Below are 12,687 nucleotides of genomic sequence, written 5' to 3' on the forward strand. Positions count from 1 at the left end.
CCCACGTTCTGCCAGAGGAATTTAATTTTCATCAGTTCACCCATAAGTTACAGTATAGGAACTACTTCAGAGATATTTTTGAACTATTTCAGTGAATTTGTTCCAAATACTGGCAGACCCTCACATGATGAACTAAATATATGTTTCTTCTTTAAGCAGCTTACGTTTATTATTGATTTGTATACTCTTGGAATAAGTTGGTGGGATGAAGGTGTAGCAGCAGTGGTTTGCATTCAGTTTTCAACACTTTATTTTGGGCTGAGTAAACTTGCCCAGACCAGACATGTGTGGTTTAAGTAGGTAGTAATACCCCCGGGCCCCCGCCCTCCTTTTTATCAGTTTGGCTTTAACATCCTGCTGATTTTGTGTCTTGCCAGATCGCTTTATTGTGGTGACAGATCGGTATTGACAAATAGCTTGGCTGTAACATCAAGCTGTTTATGTCAACGGAACAAAATGTTGTGTGGTCATATTGATTCAGCACTAGCTGAACGCTTTTGTATGTCTGATCTTTTTTCTTTTTGTCAGATGGGGGCTTGGTTGAAAATTGGGAGCCAGGGAGGCACACTTCATAGTCTGTAAAATGCTCGCCTGATGTAGCACTGATGTTAAGTATTTGGGTACTTCTGGATTTTTGGCTAGTAGTATGTAACATTCTAAACACAAGAAGGTAATTTGGTTGGCTTTTTATTCCATTTGAAAAGCCATGTCTTGAGCACAAACCACAGGAATTGTTTCTTCACCAAAAGCCCCGTCAACACAATCATCAAAGTTGGCAGCATTGTGTAAGTAGCCAGCCAGTGTTAGAAACTCAACTATATAAGCTAGGCTCCTTAAACCAGAGTTACAGTCACCAAAATGGAATGCCTAGTTGCCATTTTGGGGCCAGACAGCTTGAAAAATCATATTTTTCAATATGACTTTTTGGTTCCTGAAATTCATTTTGATTGTGCAGATAAAATATAATGGATAGAATTCTCCAGCATGTGTTGCTAGTGTGTGAAGAGTCAAGATCCAAGGCATGGCACCTCCAGATGGTAGAGATGTCAGTCGCCATCCTGGTGCCCGGGCATCTTCACTTGGTCACAAGTGACCGATTGTTGTTGTTGTTGTTGTTGTTGTTTAGTCGTTCAGTCGTGTCCGACTCTTCGTGACCCCATGGACCAGAGCACGCCAGGCACTCCTGTCTTGCACTGCCTCCCGCAGTTTGGTCAAACTCATGTTCGTAGCTTCGAGAACACTGTCCAACCATCTTGTCCTCTGTCGTCCCCTTCTCCTAGTGCCCTCAAATCTTTCCCAACATCAGGGTCTTTTCCAGGGAGTCTTCTCTTCTCGTGAGGTGGCCAAAGTATTGGAGCCTCAGCTTCAGGATCTGCCCTTCCAGTGAGCACTCAGGGCTGATTTCCTTCAGAATGGATAGGTTTGATCTTCTTGCAGTCCATGGGACTCTCAAGAGTCTCCCCCAGCACCATAATTCAAAAGCATCAATTCTTCGGCGATCAGCCTTCTTTATGGTCCAGCTCTCACTTCCATACATCACTACTGGGAAAACCATAGCTTTAACTATACAGACCTTTGTCGGCAAGGTGCCCTATTGGGGTATTATGTCGAAGTAGGATTAGAACAAATCAGGAAAAGGAAGTAAGAGGTAGCACAAAATAATAAATGAATTATTGCGATAATAAGAAATATTGGGGGGTGGGCGCCAAATTTTGTCCTCACTCAGGGCACCATATTACCAAAGTCCTTCCCTGCAGAATGGCTCAAGTTCAAACGTAAGCCAGTTTGCATCGATTGCTATAGCTTGTTATCCTCTGGCTATTAAGTGACCTATGTGCAAATTAGTGGGTGAGCTCCGTGAGTGGTTTCTGAGAGCTTGTTTGTATGCTGTCATGATGGGCTTAATGCCTTGTGGGGTTTTTGCATTGCAATGGGAACAAAATCTGTCACTTATTAACTTCGGAAGGTGGTGGACTCCTTCATTGGAGGTTTTTAAAGCAAAGTTTGGGTGGCCATCAGTCATGGGTGCTTTAGTTGAGAGTCCTGCATTGGACTAGATGACCATTTGGTTCCCTTCCAGCTCTACAATTCTGTGAGCAACAGGGAGGTCCCGTTCTCCCCCCCAAAAAAAAACCCCACCGTTGGTTTTGATATTCCTTGAAGCAGTCCCTCTTCTGGTCAAAATAAAAACGGAGTGGGGCTTTCAGGAAAGAGTATAGGTGAGAAAGAATTCAGCACACCCTGCCTACCCCATTTCCTTATGAAATTCTTTTTCTTACACCTGCAATTTATAGTTATTCAGTAGCTACCTGTCTTCTCTTCATGCTAAGATAGATGCCCACTGAAATACATGGGGTCCTTCCTAGCAGCCAAAGGAATGCATTAAACCAAGACAAAGGATTCTTGTCACACCATTTGTGTTAATTAGCTGTCCAATTAATTAGCCAAGATATTGGTGCTATTTATGACTGTTCCTGACAAATGATTTTTTTTTTGTGCTGTTAAAGATGTTACTACAGCCATCTTGGCAGTTAACCACTAATCTTCTGCTGTAAAAGATTGAAGATGTGCCTGCTGAACTTAAGCTCTAATGATTACTGACAGCTCCCACCTTATCATGTTCTCCTGCCAGCTAAGATTAGGGCTGGGCGATACCTGGTTTTCAACATCATCATCATCAGGAGACCAGGGCCCTGCGGGAGTTGACATCTTTCCGCAGGGCCTGCAAGACGGAGCTGTTCCGCCTAGACTCAGTCTGGCCCCTATGTTTTCCTCCCTTGTGGTTTTGATTTGGGCTACTTTAAAATGAGGCTGCATTTTTAAAATTTAAAATTTAAGCTGTATGTTAACCCGTATTTTAATTAATTGTTTTTCTTTCTTTTATGTCTTATTGTAATTTTACTGGTGTCAGCTGCCCTGAGCCCGGTTTTGACTGGGGAGGGTGGGGTATAAATAAAAATTTATTATTGTTGTTGTTGTTGTTATTATTAAACCAGCTAAATATATTGATATCACAATATATATCTGTGGTGGCGGAGGGCCTTGCTGGGCCCCCCTGCACCTCCCTGTGTAAGCGCCCAAATTCTTATTTACTTACTTATTTTAATTTTTTCTGAATCCCTTGCAGACAATGACTGGTATTTGTGCCGTGTGGTGATTATAGCTGTTGAAGAGGAGCTCATCTCTTGGGAAATGTATCCATACCCCTATCTGGCGCGTGTTGATCCTGACGCTCGAGCAGGCACATCAGTCTATCAGCTTGTTGCCCATTATAGCAGCAATGAAAATTCCAGTGTTGGGATATCCTATGCTCTGATTGCAGGTAAATAGGTGCTGCTTTCTGTCTGAAATGAATTTTTCCTCTTTTTATTTTGAAACCCATTGATGCATTACCAGAATTCAAGCCCTGACCCACTAGGGTGCTTTGAATTTTCCAACTTTCCAGTTCCAAAAATGAGTGGTGCTAAAAAGTTGTAACATGACTGGGGAAATTCAAAAGATAGTTGGGTTAACTTAATATAATTTAGTTTGGCTTGGCAAGTAAAATGTGTGCAAAATTGCATAGAAATCATTAAAAATGATTGCCACGTACTTGCAGTTATATTAAATATTAATTTATTTTTATATTTGTCTTATTATTTTATTTAGCGTTACCTGACATTTTCAGTAGGTAAAATTAAAATCATAGGTTTTCCAAAAACATTTTATGTGCTTCTTCATCAAATTTGCAGATTTACCAAGCTAAATGTTGTCCAGTCACAAAAATAATAGCAGATTTGAATTCATCACACCCAAAACCATGTTTTTAAAACCCTTCATTGAAGAAATTTGCAAAAATTAAGTTTCACCCCTTAAAATGACACACCCTACTGACCCACCTCTGGAGATTAAACTGCCCCAGCTAGTTTATTTAAGGGATTGCGTGTTTCCTGCCTCATTTTATGTCCCCACCTCAACAAGCCCCACTGCAGCCACAACCAAACTACTTTCTGTGCTGCGTCCTAGATTAGTTTGAAGCATCAATGCTCTGCAAATGGTCTTTTTTCCCTACTGCTGTTGCCTTCCCCTATAATTCACTTTCCCTTCCTATGCCCTTCATTCTTCTGTGCCATATGCTTGGTAGAAACAGCAGAGCAGATAGCGTAATATAGTCAAGTGAGGTAAATTGGTTAGGGACTTGCTTGATTTAATCACTAGTGCCAAATTGCTTTGCATAAATGGGATTTTTAATTGGCTCAGAGTATACACAGGAATGTGTATACTGCTCTTTCCTGTGCCACTGGTGTGTGCAGGAGACAATAGCAGCTCATGTGTGCTACTAACTTTGGCCCAGGAATAGAACAGAATTCCTGTTCAGAACACTGATGGTGGCAGCTCAAAGTCTTCCTTCCCAGGTATTATAAGTGGAGCACCAAGTTTGGTGAATGTGCTAAGCCACCCTGCTTGCTGGTTTAGCTGCCACTCATCCATCAAATGCATCTGGTTCTGTCCACTGCAATGTATAAGAGTCAGTGTTGGTGGGAAATAGTAATGAGAAAGAAATTTGTGTAAGCGAGGAGCTTGGTGGTAAAGGTAAAGGTAAAGGGACCCCTGGCCATTAGGTCCAGTCGTGACCAACTCTGGGGTTGCGCACTCATCTCGCATTATTGGCCGAGGGAGCCGGCGTATAGCTTCCAGGTCATGTGGCCAGCATGACAAAGCCGCTTCTGGCAAACCAGAGCAGCACATGGAAACGCCATTTACTTTCCCGCTATAGCGGTTCCTATTTATCTACTTGCATTTTGATGTGCTTTCAAACTGCTAGGTTGGCAGGAGCTGGGACCAAGCAACAGGAGCTCACCCCGCCACAGGGATTCGAACCGCTGACCTTCTGATCAGCAAGCTCTAGGCTCAGTGGTTTAGCCCACAGCGCCACCTCTTTTCATATTTTTTTTGTACTCTTCTCACCCAACAGGTGGTGAGGAACGATTTGATATAGATATGGACACAGGGGTCATATTGACAACTGGCTTGCCTTTAACTCTGAACCAGGAGTATGTGGTCACCGTGCTGGCCATTGATGAATATGGCAGCAAAAGCCCATATGCTTACATCTCTATCCTGGCTGGCTCCAGGCCTCCTCAGTTCACAAATATGTCCTACAGTATGCTTGTTCCAGAAAATACTCCAGCAGGTGAAAAGTAAGTGGTGAATTAATGTCCTGCTGTACTAAAAGACTGTGTCGTAGATACTTACATACGTTGCTTGAACATAAAAGCTTGCATTGTAGAACCAAAATATATTTTCAATGTGTAATTGGGTCTAGCTTGCTCTACTGCGCTCTACGTGGGGCGACCCTTGATGGCTGCTTTGAAGTTTCATCTGGTGAAAAATGTGGAAATCTGCTTCTCGATGCGAATGGGTCAAGGGAGCCTGCTACAGTAGTGCTCTAGTGGCTTCCTCTTGTTTTCTGAGCCCCGTTTGTGTCTGCAGGAACCTAGTGGCCACATCAGACAGAACACCAGGCCATTAGCTATGGTTGAGCAAATCGTCCTTTGCACAGTCTGCATGGTGGTGGGCACAGCCCTGCAACTCCTGCTTTGCTCCTCCTTTGCTTGAAACAAACCACGCGGCAGCTGGCTTAGCATTGATGTCCCAACCACCTCCCCAATTATGGTTTGTTTGGGAGAAACAGATTGCCGTTGGTTTGGTGAGGAACAAACCATAGGTGCTGGTAATTGCTAAGCCAGCTGCCTCCGTGCTCTGTTTTCCCACCCAACTAAGGGAAGAGCAAAGTGGGAGCACCTGGACTGAGTGCAACGGCCTAATTTGAAGTCTAATTTCAGGAGTTACTTTTAAATCCATGCATCAAAAGTGTAAAAATGAAATTTGCAAGGAGAAATTATTCAGTGACTGGTAACTTGGCAAGTGATTCTAGTTCACCTCTTTCATCTCTTCTGCCTACCCAGGTAACAAACTGTCTCGTGGTTAATCTTTCCTTTTCAGAGTGGCCGTTATTGAAGCAGTCTCCTTCCAAAGCCAGCCTCTCTGTTACACTCTGCTGATGAATCCCAGTGGCTTGTTCAGCATGGACCCAGAGACCGGCAAGCTAAGCTTGACTCATACAGTGGACTACGAGAGCGAGCATCACCTCTACCATTTTTTAGTTAAAGCAATGGAAGCCGAGAGTTTGCTCAGCAGCGTCACTGAGGTAGAGCCAGGGTTTTCCTTTCCGTACTTGGTGATCTGTTCATTTCAATATAGGGGGGGTTGCATGTTAAGATCATTACACAGAACCTATTGAAATACCAGTCCACCAATGACAGCCGAAAAAGTTTGGGTATTGAATCAGAATGGCATCCCCAAATGGATTTTTTTAAAAAAGGCATTAGCGCTTGTGTAAGGGGATTTCCCTTTCTCCACCCGTGCATTGGTTACCCCGGGAAGCGGTGGTGCTGTGGTCTAAACCACTGAGCCTCTTGGGCTTGCCAATCAGAAGGTAGGTGTTCGAATCCCCATGACAGAGTGAGCTCCCGTTGCTCTGTCCCAGCTCCTGCCAACCTAGCAGTTCGAAAGCACGTCAAAGTGCAAGTATATAAATGGGTACCGCTGCAGCAGGAAGGTAAACAGCATTTCCGTGCAATCTGGTTTCCCTCATGGTGTTTCGTTGCGCCAGAATTGGTTTAGTCATGCTGGCCACATGACCTGGAAAGCTGGCTGTGGACAAATGCCAGCTTCCTCAGCCTGAAAGCGAGATGAGTGCTGCAACCCCATAGTCACCTTTGACTGGACTTAACCATCCAGGGGTCCTTTACCTTTACGCCCCAGGCCATTCCCAAATCTGCTCTGAAGGGTTGAGGGAGCCCCCCTGAAGAGATTTAGGAAACTTGGAGAGAGGAGGAGGGGTGATTCCATCAGTGCGTGGATTTCTCCTTGTGCAGTGGAGCAGTCTGCTTAATGCTATGTTGAATAGCATAAACAACAATAATAAACAGAATCAAAAGGTGCCCATTTTTCAGTTAATAGTTCCCAAAATCTGGATGCCTGAGGTGATGTGTTCATTAGTTCCTTATTGTTTGGTTTATCCGCTGCCTCATAATCAGTGTTGTTGTTGTCTTAAGTTCAGTTCTTTATATTTTTAGATCTAAAATATAATTTGCTTAATTACCTTGTCATGTAAGATAATTGAAATGGCCATAGCCCAATGGTTGAGCATCTGCTTTGCATGGGGAAGGTCCCAGGCTCAACCCCCAGTGTCTCCAGATAGGACTGGGAGAGACCACTGTGTGAAACCCTGGAGAGAGCTGCTGCCAGTCAGTGTAGACAGTACTGGGCTAGATGGACCAATGGTCAGACTCAATATAGAGCAGATATCTAGAATTTTTTAATTATCTAAGTCAGGCATCCCCAAACTGCGGCCCTCCAGATGTTTTGGCCTACAACTCCCATGATCCCTAGCTAACAGGACCAGTGGTCAGGGATGATGGGAATTGTAGTCCAAAACATCTGGAGGGCCGAAGTTTGGGGATGCCTGATCTAAGTTATGTATGCCACCTTGAGTAGTTGCTTTAGAACCAGGACTCCTGGTTGTACATTTTCCAGGGACTATGGGAAATGGAATGAATTTCTCCTGGCAAAGAAATATGCATGTGCTCAGATCCCATGTAACTAAGCATTTCTCTTCTGTCCCCTTGTAGGTCATAGTTCATATCACGGATGAAAACGACTGCTCTCCTGAATTTCAGCAATCTATTTATAGCCGGGAAAGCATTCTTGAATCCATCCCTATAGGCACGTCTTTATTGCAAGGTAAACCAGAGCCATCATTCCCCCCGCCTGTCTTTGCAAAGCGCCACATGGTGAGCCGAGGACTGCAGGCGATCTACTTTAAGCAGAGACGGGTGCAGCCCTTACTCACAAGAGTCTCTGTCCCTGCTTGGGCAGCTAGTATGAAAGTGGGCACATGTGCCTCTTCCCTGGTCCTAGGATGGAGCACTGGGGACCCTCCTCCCCACCTGGGGACCCTCCATTCCCGGATGACAACAACACTCTGTCCAGCTCCGGATTTCTATCTTCCTTCCCGCTACAGCCAGGCAGGGTGCGAGGTGTGTGTGTGCTCAGCGGACATCTGTACCAGCCTCCTATCCCTCCTCATCTTCCTCCAGAGCCTCTCATACTGGGGCTGAGCCTGATGGTATAGTCACGGCACTTGGAAATAATACATCCATGTATAATAAGATTTCATTCTGGCATTCTGCTTATTCCCCCTCCCCCCTTTATTATCACACTTCAAACAAATAAGCAGTCACTATTATATTTTGCTTTTTTTAAAAAAAAAAACCCACCAAGAACCTGTTGCTGAATATTTGGACACCTCTTGGTCTCTTGCCCTCAATATCTTGAATGAATGCCCAAAGTTCAGTGAGTTTCCATCCTCTTAATTGCACTGGGTTTTCTCCCTGTTGGCAAGCTGTGAAAACATCTTTCTTGGGTGTTAGAAACAGCACAGAACAGCTCTTCTACTTCCTGTCATGTTTGACTCCCCAATGCAAACACCAGCTTTTTGCTAGGTTGCGTTTGACAGAGTGTGATGGTCTCCTCCCAGCCTTCTTAAGTTCCCCGCAAACACAAAGTGTACCCCTCTGTTCACTCTCCCGCTTTAAAGACCAGCTGCCACCAGACAAGGATTTAATTATTTCCACGAGGCTACCCCTTTACCAATCAGCCTCCAAATTTACCTGGGCTCCTGCCTGAAGCATTATTACTATTGTTACTAATTCCTTTATTTTTTGCTCTTCACCCTTAAGGTCTCGGAAAGTGAATGTGTGTCTGAGCAGTTCTTTGTTAATTACTGAAACTTGTGTTGACTACTAGTCTTCTGCATTGTGACCCAGCTCATCTGTCCTCATTGGTTTTTACCCTTTTAAACATTCCTGGCTGCAGTTCTTGCAGTGGACTGTGACTCTGGATCCAACGCCGAGATCCTCTACTTCATCCAGAGTGCGGATTTTTCCATCACGCCCGAGGGTGTCGTCAATTCCAATCAGCGGCTGGACTATGAGCGAGCCAACCACATGTATGAGTTTGTGGTCATTGCCGTGGACAAAGGGCACCCTCCTCGGACAGGGACGGCATCCGTGCGAATTCGCTTGGCAAATGTGAATGACGAAACCCCGGTGTTCTCCCAGTCAGTGTAAGCAGAGCTGCAGTCTTCCTTTGCGCTGGTACCACTCCTACATTGCAGCTATTGTGCCAGTCAGAATGGTTGTTGGGGCCTAACCCTCAGCTGCCTTAAACTGTCTTAAATTTGCCTGCAGAAACTAATGCAGTGTTTTAAAGGTGCATTGCACAAAATAGCTGCAATATCTGATTTTTCTGGACAATTAGGATATGTAAAAATATGGCGCTGCTTTTTTGTTTGTTTTTTGTTTAATAAATAAAGACAGCTTGAGGTAGATGTTTTGGACTACAGCTGTGGGCTGGGGCTGATGGCAGTTGCAGTCCAAAAACATCTAGAGTGGACCAGGTTCGTAAAGGCCTGTTTAGTCACACATATTATGGGGGACATAGAATCAGCAATGGCGTGACTATGTGATAGATGGAGGCCAGTTAACTTGCCTTTAGTTCCTGACCATTTCCTGCTAGTTCCTACAGCAGGTTTTAAATTAAAATTCTCTCAAAATTCAAGAATGCATTCTCTTCCATTCCTCAGAGCTAAACAATATATGACATTTATTCAGTGTCAAATGACATAAACATTTCCCTTGCTTCTGGCACTCGAATGATGTACAAATAATTCTAGCATCGCACAAAGTCCACACGCTATAAGCCAAAATTCTCCTTTCCTGAAGAGCTGTTTAGTCACAAAGTGAAATCAGGCCAAATCAATGATAGCAGGGCTGTGCAAACACCATGCCTATACTGTAAAGTACATTTCTTCCTGCAAAGAATCCTGGGAACTGTTGTTTGTTAAGGGTGCTGGTAATTGTAGCTCTCTGAGGTGTAAATGGACAGTTCTGTGGATTTTGTGGGGGAAGCCAAGTGTTTTCATTTTATGGTGTGGTCAACCTGCTTGCCCACCTAGCCCCAGAGGCATTGCTAGGTGCTTAGTCCCATAACACACATTTGCATATGATTTACATATGTGGGGGTGTTTTTTTGGGGGGGGGTATAAATATGCCTCTGGGAAATAAAGGTGGTGGCTGGGAGTTTCACCAGCACTGTGCTTTGCTATATGCCCAGCCCACTCCGTATGAAGTTTAAAGAACTCTGCAATGCTGTTTAATGGGAAATGGTTGGGTGAGTTAGGAATTAGAATGCATTTATTCTTTCCTTACACCAGTTACAGAACTTTCCTCTCAGAAGATGCCGGCCCTGGTACGTTAGTCGCTACCATTCACGCAAAAGATCCTGATGGAGATGGAGTGCTGTACTTAATTACGGGTGGGAACGAAGAAGGCAATTTTGAATTGGATAGCCATAAAGGTAAGGAAAGAGATGCTGAACGTTAGTCTATGGCATCTTCTTCCTCACTGTAGGAATTGCCTGTATTGATAAACCTAAATAGGAAAATCCTTGCAAATACATGCAGGCTCTTCATTGTTTCAGTATAGCTTTTCTGGCAATGCCAGAAGAAATTTATGGCATTTAAATGAAGTTGTAATGTTTATTTATTTGTGTAGCCAAAGCCATTCAAAAGTAAAAGTAAAAGATAAAATATATTACACAGCTAAAATAGTTATAAAAACCAGGCATTCTGTCAAATAGAAAATTGCTCCACTGATGAATTTGCCTGATCATCCCCACAAACATTTCCCTTTAGAAGTGTCATTCTAAATATAAAACAAGCCACCTTTCCCAGAAATCTATGGGGACCTATTGTTCTCACATTTAAGACCCTTATGTCCTGTAAAGAGAGAGGCCTTATTCTTTTCCTTGTTGGTAACTCCACCTCCCTCCCTACTGCTGAATCCAGGTATACTTAATTTTCTTCTGCTTTCTTTTCTTGGCCTTCAATCTTCTGAATCCAGGTATCCTTAGACTTCGCAGAACCCCCCTGCCTAAACTGAAAAGCCCGCAGTATGTTCTAAATATCTCTGCCATAGATGACAATTCCTCGGGGGGACCACGATCTCTCAGCAGCTTTGCAGAAGTCGTGGTGGAAATTAATGATATTAACAACAACAAGCCTGTTTTCAGGGAGGTGAGTTGACTTGCTGCCCCGTTCGTGTGTTTTTAATTTTTTATGTAGCAGCAGAGTTGTTAGTAGTTTTGACTTCTGCTTGTCAAACTTGCAGGATTGGCTGCTGCTGATTTTGAAAAGTTCAAACCTGTAAAGTTTTGTCCAGTTTTAAGTCAGTCTTTGAAGTCTGTCATTCTCTCCCTAAATAACTCGTGCTTAAAGTTTTCTCTCTTCCTTTCGGATAAATGCCTCTGACTCCTTTTGCTTTATCTTGCACTTAATTGATGATAACATGATAACGGATTTCTCTAGTTGCTCAAGTTAACTTGCTGATTTCTTGTATTTCAGTGTGCTTACTACAGTGACAGTACCTGGGTTCTAGAGAACCAGCCTCCAGGAACCTACGTTCTGCAGGTAGAAGCCTACGATGCAGACTTTGGAGTGAATGGAGAAGTGAAGTATGGCCTCATGCAGAGAGAAGGAGCTTCACCAGGCTTCAGTATTGATGCTGATTCAGGTAAGAATTGCCATTCGTAGTCTAGCTAGCCCAGCATTCTTTTTTTCTTTTCTTTTTACAATAATTTTTATTAGTTTTCCATTACAACAATCCAATGATAGCGTCATTATAACAATGCCAAATTATAATGCAATTACTAATCCCAACCATTCAGATGGCAAATTATATAATTTAGGTGGCCTCCCATGTGCTAGAATGGATGGTTTGATTATTTACTTTGTTTCTGCGTTCCAAAATCTTATTCATCTCATTTACACTCCAGTCCCAATAACAATCCCTTATACAACAACTGCAATATTAGCGACATCCATTCGTCTTAACACATTAAATGTTTTATAAGCCTAGAGGTGAAACATTCAGACTACATCCTTATTCTTCCTGTGTGTGACAATTATTCTGTCCATGGCGTTCATTCCTGTCCTTACTATAGGAACATGAGGAACTGCTTTATACAGAGTCAGACCATTGGTCCGTGTAGCTCAGCGTTGCCTGCCATGACTGGCAGGGCCTGTCCAGGATTTCACATGGCTGGGATCTCTCCCAGCCCTTACCTGGAGACACCTGGGACCTTCTGGATGCAAGGCAGGTGCTCCACCCACTGAGCTCTACAGCCTCCCTATATAGGAGGCACTTGCACTAGAGTGCTTCCAAAGACTGTTTGTTTGCTCATGTTTTCTCTGGCTCAATAATTGGCACATTGACCCTGATATTGCTCCTGACATTATATTCATATTTGTGAAAGGGTGGTGGTGGTTATTGCTTTGTTTTTGCTTTAACTAGTTGTCTTGTGCTTTTATCGTGTATTTTTATCCTGTGAACTGCCCTGAGATTTTATGTATATTTTAATATTCATTTTATTTTGCATGTTTTTTTAAAAAACATTTTAGTGCTTGCTATAAATGCTGCAGGACCCTTGGATGGGAAATTTCATAACTATTGTTATGAAATAAAGCAATAAATTATATCCTCAAATTTAAATGGAGATGAACCATTTGAAGGGGTGATTTGG

General features: G+C 43.3%; 1 protein-coding gene across 1 annotated transcript in view; it reads left to right on the forward strand.

Moving 5' to 3' along the window:
- The window catches only part of LOC118090207 (neural-cadherin-like), a 56,635-nt gene that overhangs the window by 7,043 nt on the left and 36,905 nt on the right, over positions 1–12,687 (forward strand). The window contains 8 exon segments of the mRNA XM_035125620.3: positions 3,128–3,322; positions 4,955–5,180; positions 5,986–6,190; positions 7,677–7,788; positions 8,923–9,172; positions 10,322–10,464; positions 11,010–11,182; positions 11,510–11,678. Coding sequence (XP_034981511.3) covers positions 3,128–3,322; positions 4,955–5,180; positions 5,986–6,190; positions 7,677–7,788; positions 8,923–9,172; positions 10,322–10,464; positions 11,010–11,182; positions 11,510–11,678 — 1,473 coding nt within the window.

The sequence above is a fragment of the Zootoca vivipara genome, chromosome 8 (genome assembly GCF_965207765.1).
Source record: "Zootoca vivipara chromosome 8, rZooViv2.hap1.1, whole genome shotgun sequence".
NCBI classification, from domain to species: domain Eukaryota; kingdom Metazoa; phylum Chordata; class Lepidosauria; order Squamata; family Lacertidae; genus Zootoca; species Zootoca vivipara.